The sequence below is a fragment of the Oncorhynchus kisutch genome, linkage group LG7 (assembly GCF_002021735.2).
Source record: "Oncorhynchus kisutch isolate 150728-3 linkage group LG7, Okis_V2, whole genome shotgun sequence".
NCBI lineage: Eukaryota > Metazoa > Chordata > Actinopteri > Salmoniformes > Salmonidae > Oncorhynchus > Oncorhynchus kisutch.
The window spans coordinates 56,190,170-56,202,176 of NC_034180.2; the positions used below are offsets into that span (position 1 = coordinate 56,190,170).

A 12,007-nucleotide genomic window follows, 5' to 3' on the forward strand; every position below is an offset into this window, starting at 1 on the left:
ACTCAATGACTCCAACCTGCCCTGTGTAGAAACCTCTGGCACTTCAACAACATGACTCAATGACTCCAACCTGCCCTGTGTAGAAACCTCTGGCACTTCAACAACATGACTCAATGACTCCAACCTGCCCTGTGTAGAAACCTCTGGCACTTCAACATGACTCAATGACTCCAACCTGCCCTGTGTAGAAACCTCTGGCACTTCAACATGACTCAATGACTCCAACCTGCCCTGTGTAGAAACCTCTGGCACTTCAACCAGTTGTCAACGGTCTAATAAGGCTAACCATCCCTTACACATCATACGATTTAAATCCTCTGGTTTTCAAGCAACATGACACAAACGTATCCTGGGTTGTGGTGGACATCTTTGAGACAAACCAGCTGTCATCTATAATATAGTCAGTGGAGGCCACGTATCTTTCTGAGCGTCTCTATGTCACCCTGCGTTCTAACCTGTTAACACCCAGTAGTGGTCATTCTTTCTCACCTGGGTTTGTTATGGTTGTCCTTTGATCCAAACCATCCTTTGTGTTTCTCGCCTGGGCCAGAGTCAGAGTTCGAGGCCTGTTCAGACTCATCCAGACAGTTCCTGCTCCGGCTGTCTCTGTCTGACTCCTCCCTGGCCCCCTCGCCCATCCCTTGGCCAGCCTGCTCCAGGGCCGCTGCGATGGCCACCTTCTCCTCCTTCCCTGCCTTGTCAAAGGACCAGCGCCGGCCATCCGCAGCGGGACCTTTAGGGAGGAGGACAGGGAGCTCCTCTCTCCGCTGGTTGAGGTTCTGGAGGGATTGGGACAGAGGCAGGTTCTTCTTCACCAGGGCTAGAGGATCTAAGGGTACTACAGGGTTCCCCGGGCAAGGGTCCAAGGTGGTGTTGTACACATGGCTTCCATTGATGCAGACAGGCTGAGGCACAGGGATGTTGATCTCTCCAGACTCGTCAGTGAACTCACATGTATAGGAGGCCAGCTTGGGAGACGACTCTGCCGTATGATCTGTGGAGGGGAAAGAGAGAGAGATGCTAGTGCTTGAATAGCATGTCTTTTCATGACAGGAAAAGTCAAGCAAAGAGCAACAATGTATGCAATAAAACAATTAAAGTAGGGGGATGGGGATGGGATAGTGGAGTGGTAGTGGAGTGGAAGTGGGGTGGTAGATGGGATAGTGGAGTGGTAGTGGAGTGGTAGATGGGGGATGGGATAGTGGAGTGGTAGTGGAGTGGTAGATGGGGGATGGGATAGTGGAGTGGTAGTGGAGTGGTAGATGGGGATGGGATAGTGGAGTGGTAGTGGAGTGGTAGATGGGGGATGGGATAGTGGAGTGGTAGTGGAGTGGTAGATGGGGGATGGGATAGTGGAGTGGTAGTGGAGTGGTAGATGGGGGATGGGATAGTGGAGTGGTAGTGGAGTGGAAGTGGGGTGGTAGATGGGATAGTGGAGTGGTAGTGGAGTGGAAGTGGGGTGGTAGATGGGATAGTGGAGTGGTAGTGGAGTGGAAGTGGGGTGGTAGATGGGATAGTGGAGTGGTAGTGGAGTGGAAGTGGGGTGGTAGATGGGGATGGGATAGTGGAGTGGTAGTGGAGTGGAAGTGGGGTGGTAGATGGGATAGTGGAGTGGTAGTGGAGTGGAAGTGGGGTGGTAGATGGGATAGTGGAGTGGTAGTGGAGTGGAAGTGGGGTGGTAGATGGGATAGTGGAGTGGTAGTGGAGTGGAAGTGGGGTGGTAGATGGGATAGTGGAGTGGTAGTGGAGTGGAAGTGGGGTGGTAGATGGGGTATTGGGGTGGTAGATGGGGATGGGGTAGTGAGGTGGTAGATGGGGGATGGGATAGTGGAGTGGTAGTGGAGTGGAAGTGGGGTGGTAGACGGGGGATGGGGTGGTAGATGGGGTATTGGGGTGGTAGATGGGGATGGGGTAGTGGGGTGGTAGATGGGGATGGGATAGTGGAGTGGAAGTGGAGTGGAAGTGGGGTGGTAGATGGGGTAATGGGGTGGTAGTGGAGTGTTAGACGGGGGATGGGGTGGTAGATGGGGTATTGGGGTGGTAGATGGGGATGGGGTAGTGAGGTGGTAGATGGGGGATGGGGTAGTGGGGTGGTAGTGGAGTGGAAGTGGGGTGGTAGATGGGGTAGTGGGGTGGTAGATGGGGTATTGGGGTGGTAGATGGGGGATGGGGTAGTGGGATGGTAGTGGAGTGGTAGATGGGGGATGGGGTAGTGGGGTGGTAGATGGGGTAGTGGGGTGGTAGTGGGGTGGTAGATGGGGTAGTGGGGTGGTAGTGGGGTGGTAGATGTGGTAGTGGGGTGGTAGATGGGGTAGTGGGGTGGTAGTGGGGTGGTAGATGGGATAGTGGGGTGGTAGATGGGGGATGGTGTAGTGGGATGGGGTAGTGAGGTGGTAGATGGGGTAGTGGGGTGGTAGATGGGGGATGGGGTAGTAGTGGAGTGGTAGATGGGGGATGGGGTAGTGGGGTGGTAGATGGGGTAGTGGGGTGGTAGATAGGGTAGTGGGTGGTAGTGGGGTGGTAGATGGGGCAGTTGGGTGGTAGATAGGGTAGTGGGGTGGTAGTGGGATGGTAGATGGGGTAGTGGGGTGGTAGATGGGGTAGTGGGGTGGTAGTGGGGTGGTATTTGGGGTAGTGGGGTGGTAGTGGGGTGGTAGATGGGGTAGTGGGGTGGTAGATGGGGGATGGTGTAGTGGGGTGGTAGTGGGATGGTAGATGGGGTAGTAGGGTGGTAGATGGTCGGATGGTGTAGTGGGGTGGTAGTGGAGTGGTAGATGGGGTAGTTGGGGTGGTAGATGGGGTAGTGGGTGGTAGATGGGGTAGTGGGGTGGTAGATGGTGATAGTGGGGTGGTAGATGGGGGATGGGGTAGTGGGGTGGTAGAGTAGAATATGGTGGTACTGGGGTGGTAGATGGTGCTAATGGGGTCGTGGATGGGGGTAGTGGGGTGGTAGATGGGGGATGGGGAAGTGGTGTGGTAGTGGAGTAGAAGATGGTGGTAGTGGGTTGGTAGATGGTGGTAGTGGGGGTGGTAGATGGTGGTAGTGGGGTGGTAGATGGTGGATGAGGGTAGTGGGGTGGTAGATGGTGGTAGAGTGGTAGATGGTGGTAGTGGGGTGGTAGATGGTGGTGGTGTGGTAGATGGTGGTAGTAGATGGGGGATGGGGTAGTGGGGTGGTAGATGGTGGTAGAGTGGTAGATGGTGGTAGTGTGGTGGTAGATGGGGGATGGGGTAGTGGGGTGGTAGATGGTGGTAGAGTGGTAGATGGTGGTAGTGGGGTGGTAGATGGTGGTGGTGTGGTAGATGGTGGTAGTAGATGGTGGATGGGGTAGTGGGGTGGTAGATGGGGTAGTGGGGTGGTAGATGGTGATAGTGGGGTGGTAGATGGGGGATGGGGTAGTGGGGTGGTAGAGTAGAATATGGTGGTACTGGGGTGGTAGATGGTGCTAATGGGGTCGTGGATGGGGGTAGTGGGGTGGTAGATGGGGGATGGGGAAGTGGTGTGGTAGTGGAGTAGAAGATGGTGGTAGTGGGTTGGTAGATGGTGGTAGTGGGGTGGTAGATGGTGGTAGTGGGGTGGTAGATGGTGGATGAGGGTAGTGGGGTGGTAGATGGTGGTAGAGTGGTAGATGGTGGTAGTGGGGTGGTAGATGGTGGTGGTGTGGTAGATGGTGGTAGTATATGGGGGATGGGGTAGTGGGGTGGTAGATGGTGGTAGAGTGGTAGATGGTGGTAGTGTGGTGGTAGATGGGGGATGGGGTAGTGGGGTGGTAGATGGTGGTAGAGTGGTAGATGGTGGTAGTGGGGTGGTAGATGGTGGATGGGGTAGTGGGGTGGTAGATGGGGTAGTGGGGTGGTAGATGGTGGTAGTGTGGTGGTAGATGGGGGATGGGGTAGTGGGGTGGTAGATGGTGGTAGAGTGGTAGATGGTGGTAGAGGGGTGGTAGATGGTGGATGGGGTAGTGGGGTGGTAGATGGGGTAGTGGGGTTGTAGATGGTGATAGTGGGGTGGTAGATGGTCGGATGGTGTAGTGGGGTGGTAGTGGAGTGGTAGATGGGGTAGTTGGGGTGGTAGATGGGGTAGTGGGGTGGTAGATGGGGTAGTGGGGTGGTAGATGGTGATAGTGGGGTGGTAGATGGGGGATGGGGTAGTGGGGTGGTAGAGTAGAATATGGTGGTACTGGGGTGGTAGATGGTGCTAATGGGGTCGTGGATGGGGGTAGTGGGGTGGTAGATGGGGGATGGGGAAGTGGTGTGGTAGTGGAGTAGAATATGGTGGTAGTGGGTTGGTAGATGGTGGTAGTGGGGTGGTAGATGGTGGTAGTGGGGTGGTAGATGGTGGATGAGGGTAGTGGGGTGGTAGATGGTGGTAGAGTGGTAGATGGTGGTAGTGGGGTGGGTTGGTAGATGGTGGTGGAGTGGTAGATGGTGGTAGTAGATGGGGGATGGGGTAGTGGGGTGGTAGATGGTGGTAGAGTGGTAGATGGTGGTAGTGTGGTGGTAGATGGGGGATGGGGTAGTAGGGTGGTAGATGGTGGTAGAGTGGTAGATGGTGGTAGTGGGGTGGTAGATGGTGGATGGGGTAGTGGGGTGGTAGATGGTGGTAGAGTGGTAGATGGTGGTAGAGTGGTGGTAGATGGTGGTGGAGTGGTAGATGGTGGTAGTGGGGTGGTAGATGGTGGATGAGGGTAGTGGGGTGGTAGATGGTGGTAGAGTGGTAGATGGTGGTAGTGGGGTGGTAGATGGTGGTGGTGTGGTAGATGGTGGTAGTATATGGGGGATGGGGTAGTGGGGTGGTAGATGGTGGTAGAGTGGTAGATGGTGGTAGTGTGGTGGTAGATGGGGGATGGGGTAGTGGGGTGGTAGATGGTGGTAGAGTGGTAGATGGTGGTAGTGGGGTGGTAGATGGTGGATGGGGTAGTGGGGTGGTAGATGGGGTAGTGGGGTGGTAGATGGTGGTAGTGTGGTGGTAGATGGGGGATGGGGTAGTGGGGTGGTAGATGGTGGTAGAGTGGTAGATGGTGGTAGTGGGGTGGTAGATGGTGGATGGGGTAGTGGGGTGGTAGATGGGGTAGTGGGGTGGTAGATGGTGATAGTGGGGTGGTAGATGGTCGGATGGTGTAGTGGGGTGGTAGTGGAGTGGTAGATGGGGTAGTTGGGGTGGTAGATGGGGTAGTGGGGTGGTAGATGGGGTAGTGGGGTGGTAGATGGTGGTAGTGGGGTGGTAGATGGTGGATGAGGGTAGTGGGGTGGTAGATGGTGGTAGAGTGGTAGATGGTGGTAGTGGGGTGGGTTGGTAGATGGTGGTGGAGTGGTAGATGGTGGTAGTAGATGGGGGATGGGGTAGTGGGGTGGTAGATGGTGGTAGAGTGGTAGATGGTGGTAGTGTGGTGGTAGATGGGGGATGGGGTAGTGGGGTGGTAGATGGTGGTAGAGTGGTAGATGGTGGTAGTGGGGTGGTAGATGGTGGATGGGGTAGTGGGGTGGTAGATGGTGGTAGAGTGGTAGATGGTGGTAGAGTGGTGGTAGATGGTGGTGGAGTGGTAGATGGTGGTAGATGGGGGATGGGGTAGTGGGGTGGTAGATGGTGGTAGAGTGGTAGATGGTGGTAGTGGGGTGGTAGATGGTGGATGGGGTAGTGGGGTGGTAGATGGTGGTAGATGGTGGTGGAGTGGTAGATGGTGGTAGATGGTGGTGGAGTGGTAGATGGTGGTAGTGTGGTGGTAGATGGGGGATGTGGTAGTGGGGTGGTAGATGGTGGTAGAGTATCTATCTCTCAGTGGAGGCTGGTGGGGAAGAGCGACAAACTTTAAACCGGTTCTCCCGTTATTGGGTCTGAGCCGCCGAAGCCTCCCACCATTAGCTCTGACAAATTGAAAACCCTAGTCATTGGCGACTCCATTACCCGCAGTATTAGACTTAAAACGAATCATCCAGCGATCATACACTGTTTACCAGGGGGCAGGGCTACCGACGTTAAGGCTAATCTGAAGAGAGTGCTGGCTAAAACTGCAGAGTGTAGAGTTTAGGAATATTGTTATCCACGTTGGCACCAACGATGTTAGGATGAAACAGTCAGAGGTCACCAAGCACAACATAGCTTCAGCGTGTAAATTAGCTAGAAAGATGTGTTGGCATCGAGAAATTGCCTCTGGCCCCCTACCAGTTAGGGGGACTGATGAGCTCTACAGCGGTCTCTCACAACTCTCTCCCTCCCGGAGGACCTGAGGACCATGCCTCAGCACTACCTGGCCTGATGACTCCTTGCTGTCTCCAGTCCACCTGGTCGTGCTGGTGCTCTAGTTTCAACTGTTCTGTCTGCGGCTATAGAACCCTGACCTGTTCACCGGACGTGCTACCTTGTCCAGGACCTGCTTTTTTGACTGAGTCTCTCTCTCTCTACCTCGCGAATGCTCGGCTATGATAAGCCTAAGGACATTTACTCCTGAGGTACTGACCTGTTGCACCCTCTACAACCACTGATTATTATTTGATCCTGCTGGTCATCTATAAACATTTGAACATCTTGAAGAACTATCTGGCCTTAATGGCCATGTACTCTTATTATATTCCACTGTAACTAGGTATATATATGTTTTCCTCTCACCAGGGCTGTCTGCTGTGAAGTTGCTGCTGTTGCTAGGCGAGTTAGACAGGTCAGACACCACTACAGAGATCCCAGCGGTGGGACTGAGACTCCCTCCCCTCGACGACGACTCACTACTCTCCGACCCTAGCGACGTGCTCGACCTCGTATCGGACGACTTCCTCAGTTTCCCTCGCAGGAAGAAGTTCCTCATCTTACTCCTCCGCCCCTCCCCCCCTTCATCGTCCTCGTAGTCTTCCTCCCCGCCGCCATCGCTCGGCAACCGGTTCCTCATGCGGGAAACGGGGCCGTAGCCGCCCCCAATAGTGGAGGCGGAGTCTTCATCAGAGTCCTTGCTGCTCCTCTTCTTGCCCTTGATGCGGTCCTTGATCTTGCCGAAGGTGGACCGGGGCTTGTCCTTACCCAGGGAGAGGTCGTACATGCTGGCTGTCAGGTTGTTCTTGGTGAACTGCACCGTCACCTGAATGTCCCCTCGCTCCTTCTCCTTCTTCCCAGTCTTGGAGTTCAGCTTGTACCACCTGGAACAGAGACAGGGACAAGAACAAGATCACTTCAGACTGGATCATATATAGATTAATGAGCAAGGTAGAGATCGCAAAAGAGATTTCTAAACATACAATACCAGTCAAAAGTTTGGACAAACCTACTCATTCAAGGTTTTTTTCTTGATTTATTACTAGAATAATATTGAAGACATCAAAACTGTGAACTAACACATATGGAAACATGTAGTAACCAGGAAAGTATTAAACAAATCCAAATATATTTTAGATTGTTTAAAGTAGCCACTCTTTGCCTTGATGACAGCTTTGCACAGTCTCAGCATTCTCTCAACCAGATTCACCTGGAATGCTTTTCTAACAGTCTTGAAGGAGTTCCCACATGCTGAGCACTTGTTGGCTGCTTTTTCTTCACTCTGCGGTCATCCCAAACCATCTCTATTGGGTTGAGGTCGGGTGATTGTGGAGACAAGGTCATCTGATGCAGCACTCCATCACTCTCCTTCTGGTCCAATATCCCTTTCACAGCCTGGAGATGTGTTGCGTGATTATCCTGTTGAAAAACAAATGATAGTCCCACAAAGCACCCATCACACCTCCTCCTCCATGGTTCACGGTGGGAACCACACATGCAGAGATCATCCGTTCACCTACTCTGCGTCTCACAAATACACGGCAATTGGAACCGAAAATCTCAAATTTGTTCTCATCAGACGAAAAAGGACAGATTTCCACCGGTCTAATGTCCATTGCTCGTGTTTCTTGGCCCAAGCAAGTCTCTTATTATTGATGTCCTTTAGTAGTGGTTTCTTTGCAGCAATTCGACCATGAAGGCCTGATTCACGCAGTCTCCTCTGAACAGTTGATGTTGAGATGTGTCTGTTACTTGAACTCTGTGAAGCATTAATTTGGGTTGCAATTTCTGAGGCTCTGCAGCAGAGGTAACTCTGGGTCTTCATTTCCTGTGACGGTCCTCATTAAGGCACACCTGATAATACCTCATGAAGCTGGTTGAGAGAATTCCTAGAGTTTGCAAAGTTGTCAACAAGGCAAAGGGTGGCTACTTTGAAGAATCTCAAATATAAAATATATTTAGATTTGTTCAACACTGTTTTGGCTACTACATGATTCCATGTGTGTTATTTCATAGTTTTGATGTCTTCACTATTATTCTACAATCTGGTCTTAAAACAATGGCATAACTATGCAAACAAATACCCCAATTGACTCCAATCGAGTGGATTAATGGACTGTTTCCTTGAGCTGGAGACATAAAGGTGTCAGGTGAGACCGAGGAGAGACTGAATTAACCTATTGTTCATCTGAATGAGGTTAATCTGGCCTCACGTCCAGGGAGGGACTACACACACACCCCGAAACCAAGCTCCAGTGTGTGTGTGTGTTCAGATCTCCCATGATACATTCTGGCACCTTGTTATTGTTATCAGACCTGTTTTCCTCACCCAGACATATTGTGCGTCCCAAATGGCACCCTATTCCCTACATAGGGCTCTGGTAAAAACAAAAGTAGTGAAGGGCACTAAATAGAGAATAAGGTGCCATTTGGGACACATCATCTTCTAAACCCTGGCAAAACAACCACCAGGAAAACACTAACAATGAGTGGCTACTGGCTGGCCTTGATACAATGGCCATGTCAAAACAGCATAAGACGGTCACCGTCATTGGCAGGCCATTCATAGACATGCCGCTGTGCTGCTGAAAACATCCCCAAAAAGGTAGTAGCTTCAAACAGGAGACGACTTAACCATTCATATATAGGCTGCTGCTAATAAAATATAGAGTTTTAAAAACAGCTACAGGTCGTAGCTCTAAAACAGGCAGTAGCTCTAAAACAGGCAGTAGCTCTAAAACAGGCAGTAGCTTTAAAACAGGCAGTAGCTCTAAAACAGGCAGTAGCTTTAAAACAGGCAGTAGCTCTAAAACAGGCAGTAGCTTTAAAACAGGCAGTAGCTCTAAAACAGGCAGTAGCTTTAAAACAGGCAGTAGCTTTAAAAAGGGGCAGTAGCTCTAAAACAGGCAGTAGCTCCAAAACAGGCAGTAGCTTTAAAACAGGCAGTAGCTCTAAAAAAGGCAGTAGCTTTAAAACGGGCAGTAGCTCTAAAACAGGCAGTAGCTCCAAAACAGGCAGTAGCTCTAAAACAGGCAGTAGCTCTAAAACAGGCAGTAGCTCTAAAACAGGCAGTAGCTCTAAAACAGGCAGTAGCTTTAAAACGGGCAGTAGCTCTAAAACAGGCAGTAGCTCCAAAACAGGCAGTAGCTCTAAAACAGGCAGTAGCTCTAAAACAGGCAGTAGCTCTAAAACAGGCAGTAGCTTTAAAACAGGCAGTAGCTCTAAAACAGGCAGTAGCTCTAAAACAGGCAGTAGCTCTAAAACAGGCAGTAGCTCTAAAACAGGCAGTAGCTCTAAAACAGGCAGTAGCTCTAAAACAGGCAGTAGCCTTGAACTGTGTCAGGTACTGAATGACTCATGGGAAATTCTTACATTCATTGTGTAGATATGCTGCTGTTGAAACCAGACCAACTGCTATTAGCTAGTGTTATAGTAATTGGCAGGTAGATCTGAACCACTTAAATTAGATGCTAGGTGTGGACTAGCAGTGAAATGCTTACGCCCGGGCCCTTCCCAAAAAAGTAGAGAGAAAGAAAATAGAGAAATAATAGAAAAGTAAAGCATGTAATTATAAATACACAATGAATAACGATAACATGGCTCTATACACAGAGTACTAGTACTGAGTCAATGATAACATGGCTCTATACACAGAGTACCAGTACTGAGTCAATGATAACATGGCTCTATACACAGAGTACCAGTACTGAGTCAATGATAACATGGCTCTATACACAGAGTACCAGTACTGAGTCAATGATAACATGGCTCTATACACAGAGTACCAGTACTGAGTCAATGATAACATGGCTCTATACACAGAGTACTAGTACTGAGTCAATGATAACATGGCTCTATACACAGAGTACTAGTACTGAGTCAATGATAACATGGCTCTATACACAGAGTACTAGTACTGAGTCAATGATAACATGGCTCTATACACAGAGTACCAGTACTGAGTCAATGATAACATGGCTCTATACACAGAGTACCAGTACTGAGTCAATGATAATATGGCTCTATACAGAGTACTAGTACTGAGTCAATGATAACATGGCTCTATACACAGAGTACTAGTACTGAGTCAATGATAACATGGCTCTATACACAGAGTACCAGTACTGAGTCAATGATAACATGGCTCTATACACAGAGTACCAGTACTGAGTCAATGATAACATGGCTCTATACACAGAGTACCAGTGCTGAGTCAATGATAACATGGCTCTATACACAGAGTACCAGTACTGAGTCAATGATAACATGGCTCTATACACAGAGTACCTGTACTGAGTCAATGATAACATGGCTCTATACACAGAGTACCAGTACTGAGTCAATGATAACATGGCTCTATACACAGAGTACCAGTACTGAGTCAATGATAACATGGCTCTATACACAGAGTACCTGTACTGAGTCAATGATAACATGGCTCTATACACAGAGTACCAGTACTGAGTCAATGATAACATGGCTCTATACACAGAGTACTAGAACTGAGTCAATGATAACATGGCTCTATACACAGAGTACCAGTACTGAGTCAATGATAACATGGCTCTATACACAGAGTACCAGTACTGAGTCAATGATAACATGGCTCTATACACAGAGTACCAGTACTGAGTCAATGATAACATGGCTCTATACACAGAGTACCAGTACTGATTCAATGATAACATGGCTCTATACACAGAGTACCAGTACTGAGTCAATGATAACATGGCTCTATACACAGAGTACCAGTACTGAGTCAATGATAACATGGCTCTATACACAGAGTACTAGTACTGAGTCAATGATAACATGGCTCTATACACAGAGTACCAGTACTGAGTCAATGATAACATGGCTCTATACACAGAGTACCAGTACTGAGTCAATGATAACATGGCTCTATACACAGAGTACCAGTACTGAGTCAATGATAACATGGCTCTATACACAGAGTACTAGTAATGAGTCAATGATAACATGGCTCTATACACAGAGTACTAGTACTGAGTCAATGATAACATGGCTCTATACACAGAGTACCAGTACTGAGTCAATGATAACATGGCTCTATACACAGAGTACCAGTACTGAGTCAATGATAACATGGCTCTATACACAGAGTACCAGTACTGAGTCAATGATAACATGGCTCTATACACAGAGTACCAGTACTGAGTCAATGATAACATGGCTCTATACACAGAGTACTAGAACTGAGTCAATGATAACATGGCTCTATACACAGAGTACCTGTACTGAGTCAATGATAACATGGCTCTATACACAGAGTACCAGTACTGAGTCAATGATAACATGGCTCTATACACAGAGTACTAGTACTGAGTCAATGATAACATGGCTCTATACACAGAGTACCAGTACTGAGTCAACGATAACATGGCTCTATACACAGAGTACTAGTACTGAGTCAACGATAACATGGCTCTATACACAGAGTACTAGTACTGAGTCAACGATAACATGGCTCTATACACAGAGTACCAGTACTGAGTCAATGATAACATGGCTCTATACACAGAGTACCAGTACTGAGTCAATGATAACATGGCTCTATACACAGAGTACTAGTACTGAGTCAACGATAACATGGCTCTATACACAGAGTACCAGTACTGAGTCAATGATAACATGGCTCTATACACAGAGTACTAGTACTGAGTCAACGATAACATGGCTCTATACACAGAGTACCAGTACTGAGTCAACGATAACATGGCTCTATACACAGAGTACCAGTACTGA

General features: G+C 49.2%; 2 protein-coding genes across 8 annotated transcripts in view; both read right to left on the minus strand.

Annotated features, from left to right (window-relative positions):
- Positions 1-12,007, minus strand: part of LOC109882006 (attractin) — a 715,620-nt gene that overhangs the window by 327,010 nt on the left and 376,603 nt on the right. The gene's annotated exons all lie outside the window — the stretch shown is intronic.
- Positions 1-12,007, minus strand: part of rab11fip5a (RAB11 family interacting protein 5a (class I)) — a 93,707-nt gene that overhangs the window by 37,972 nt on the left and 43,728 nt on the right. For all 3 annotated transcript variants that reach the window (XM_031829400.1, XM_031829399.1, XM_031829401.1), the window contains exons 2-3: positions 6,608-7,125; positions 490-994 (exon numbers count right to left, since the gene is read on the minus strand). In XM_031829400.1, the coding sequence (XP_031685260.1) occupies positions 490-994; positions 6,608-7,125 (1,023 nt within the window). The remainder of the gene's footprint in view (positions 1-489; positions 995-6,607; positions 7,126-12,007) is intronic.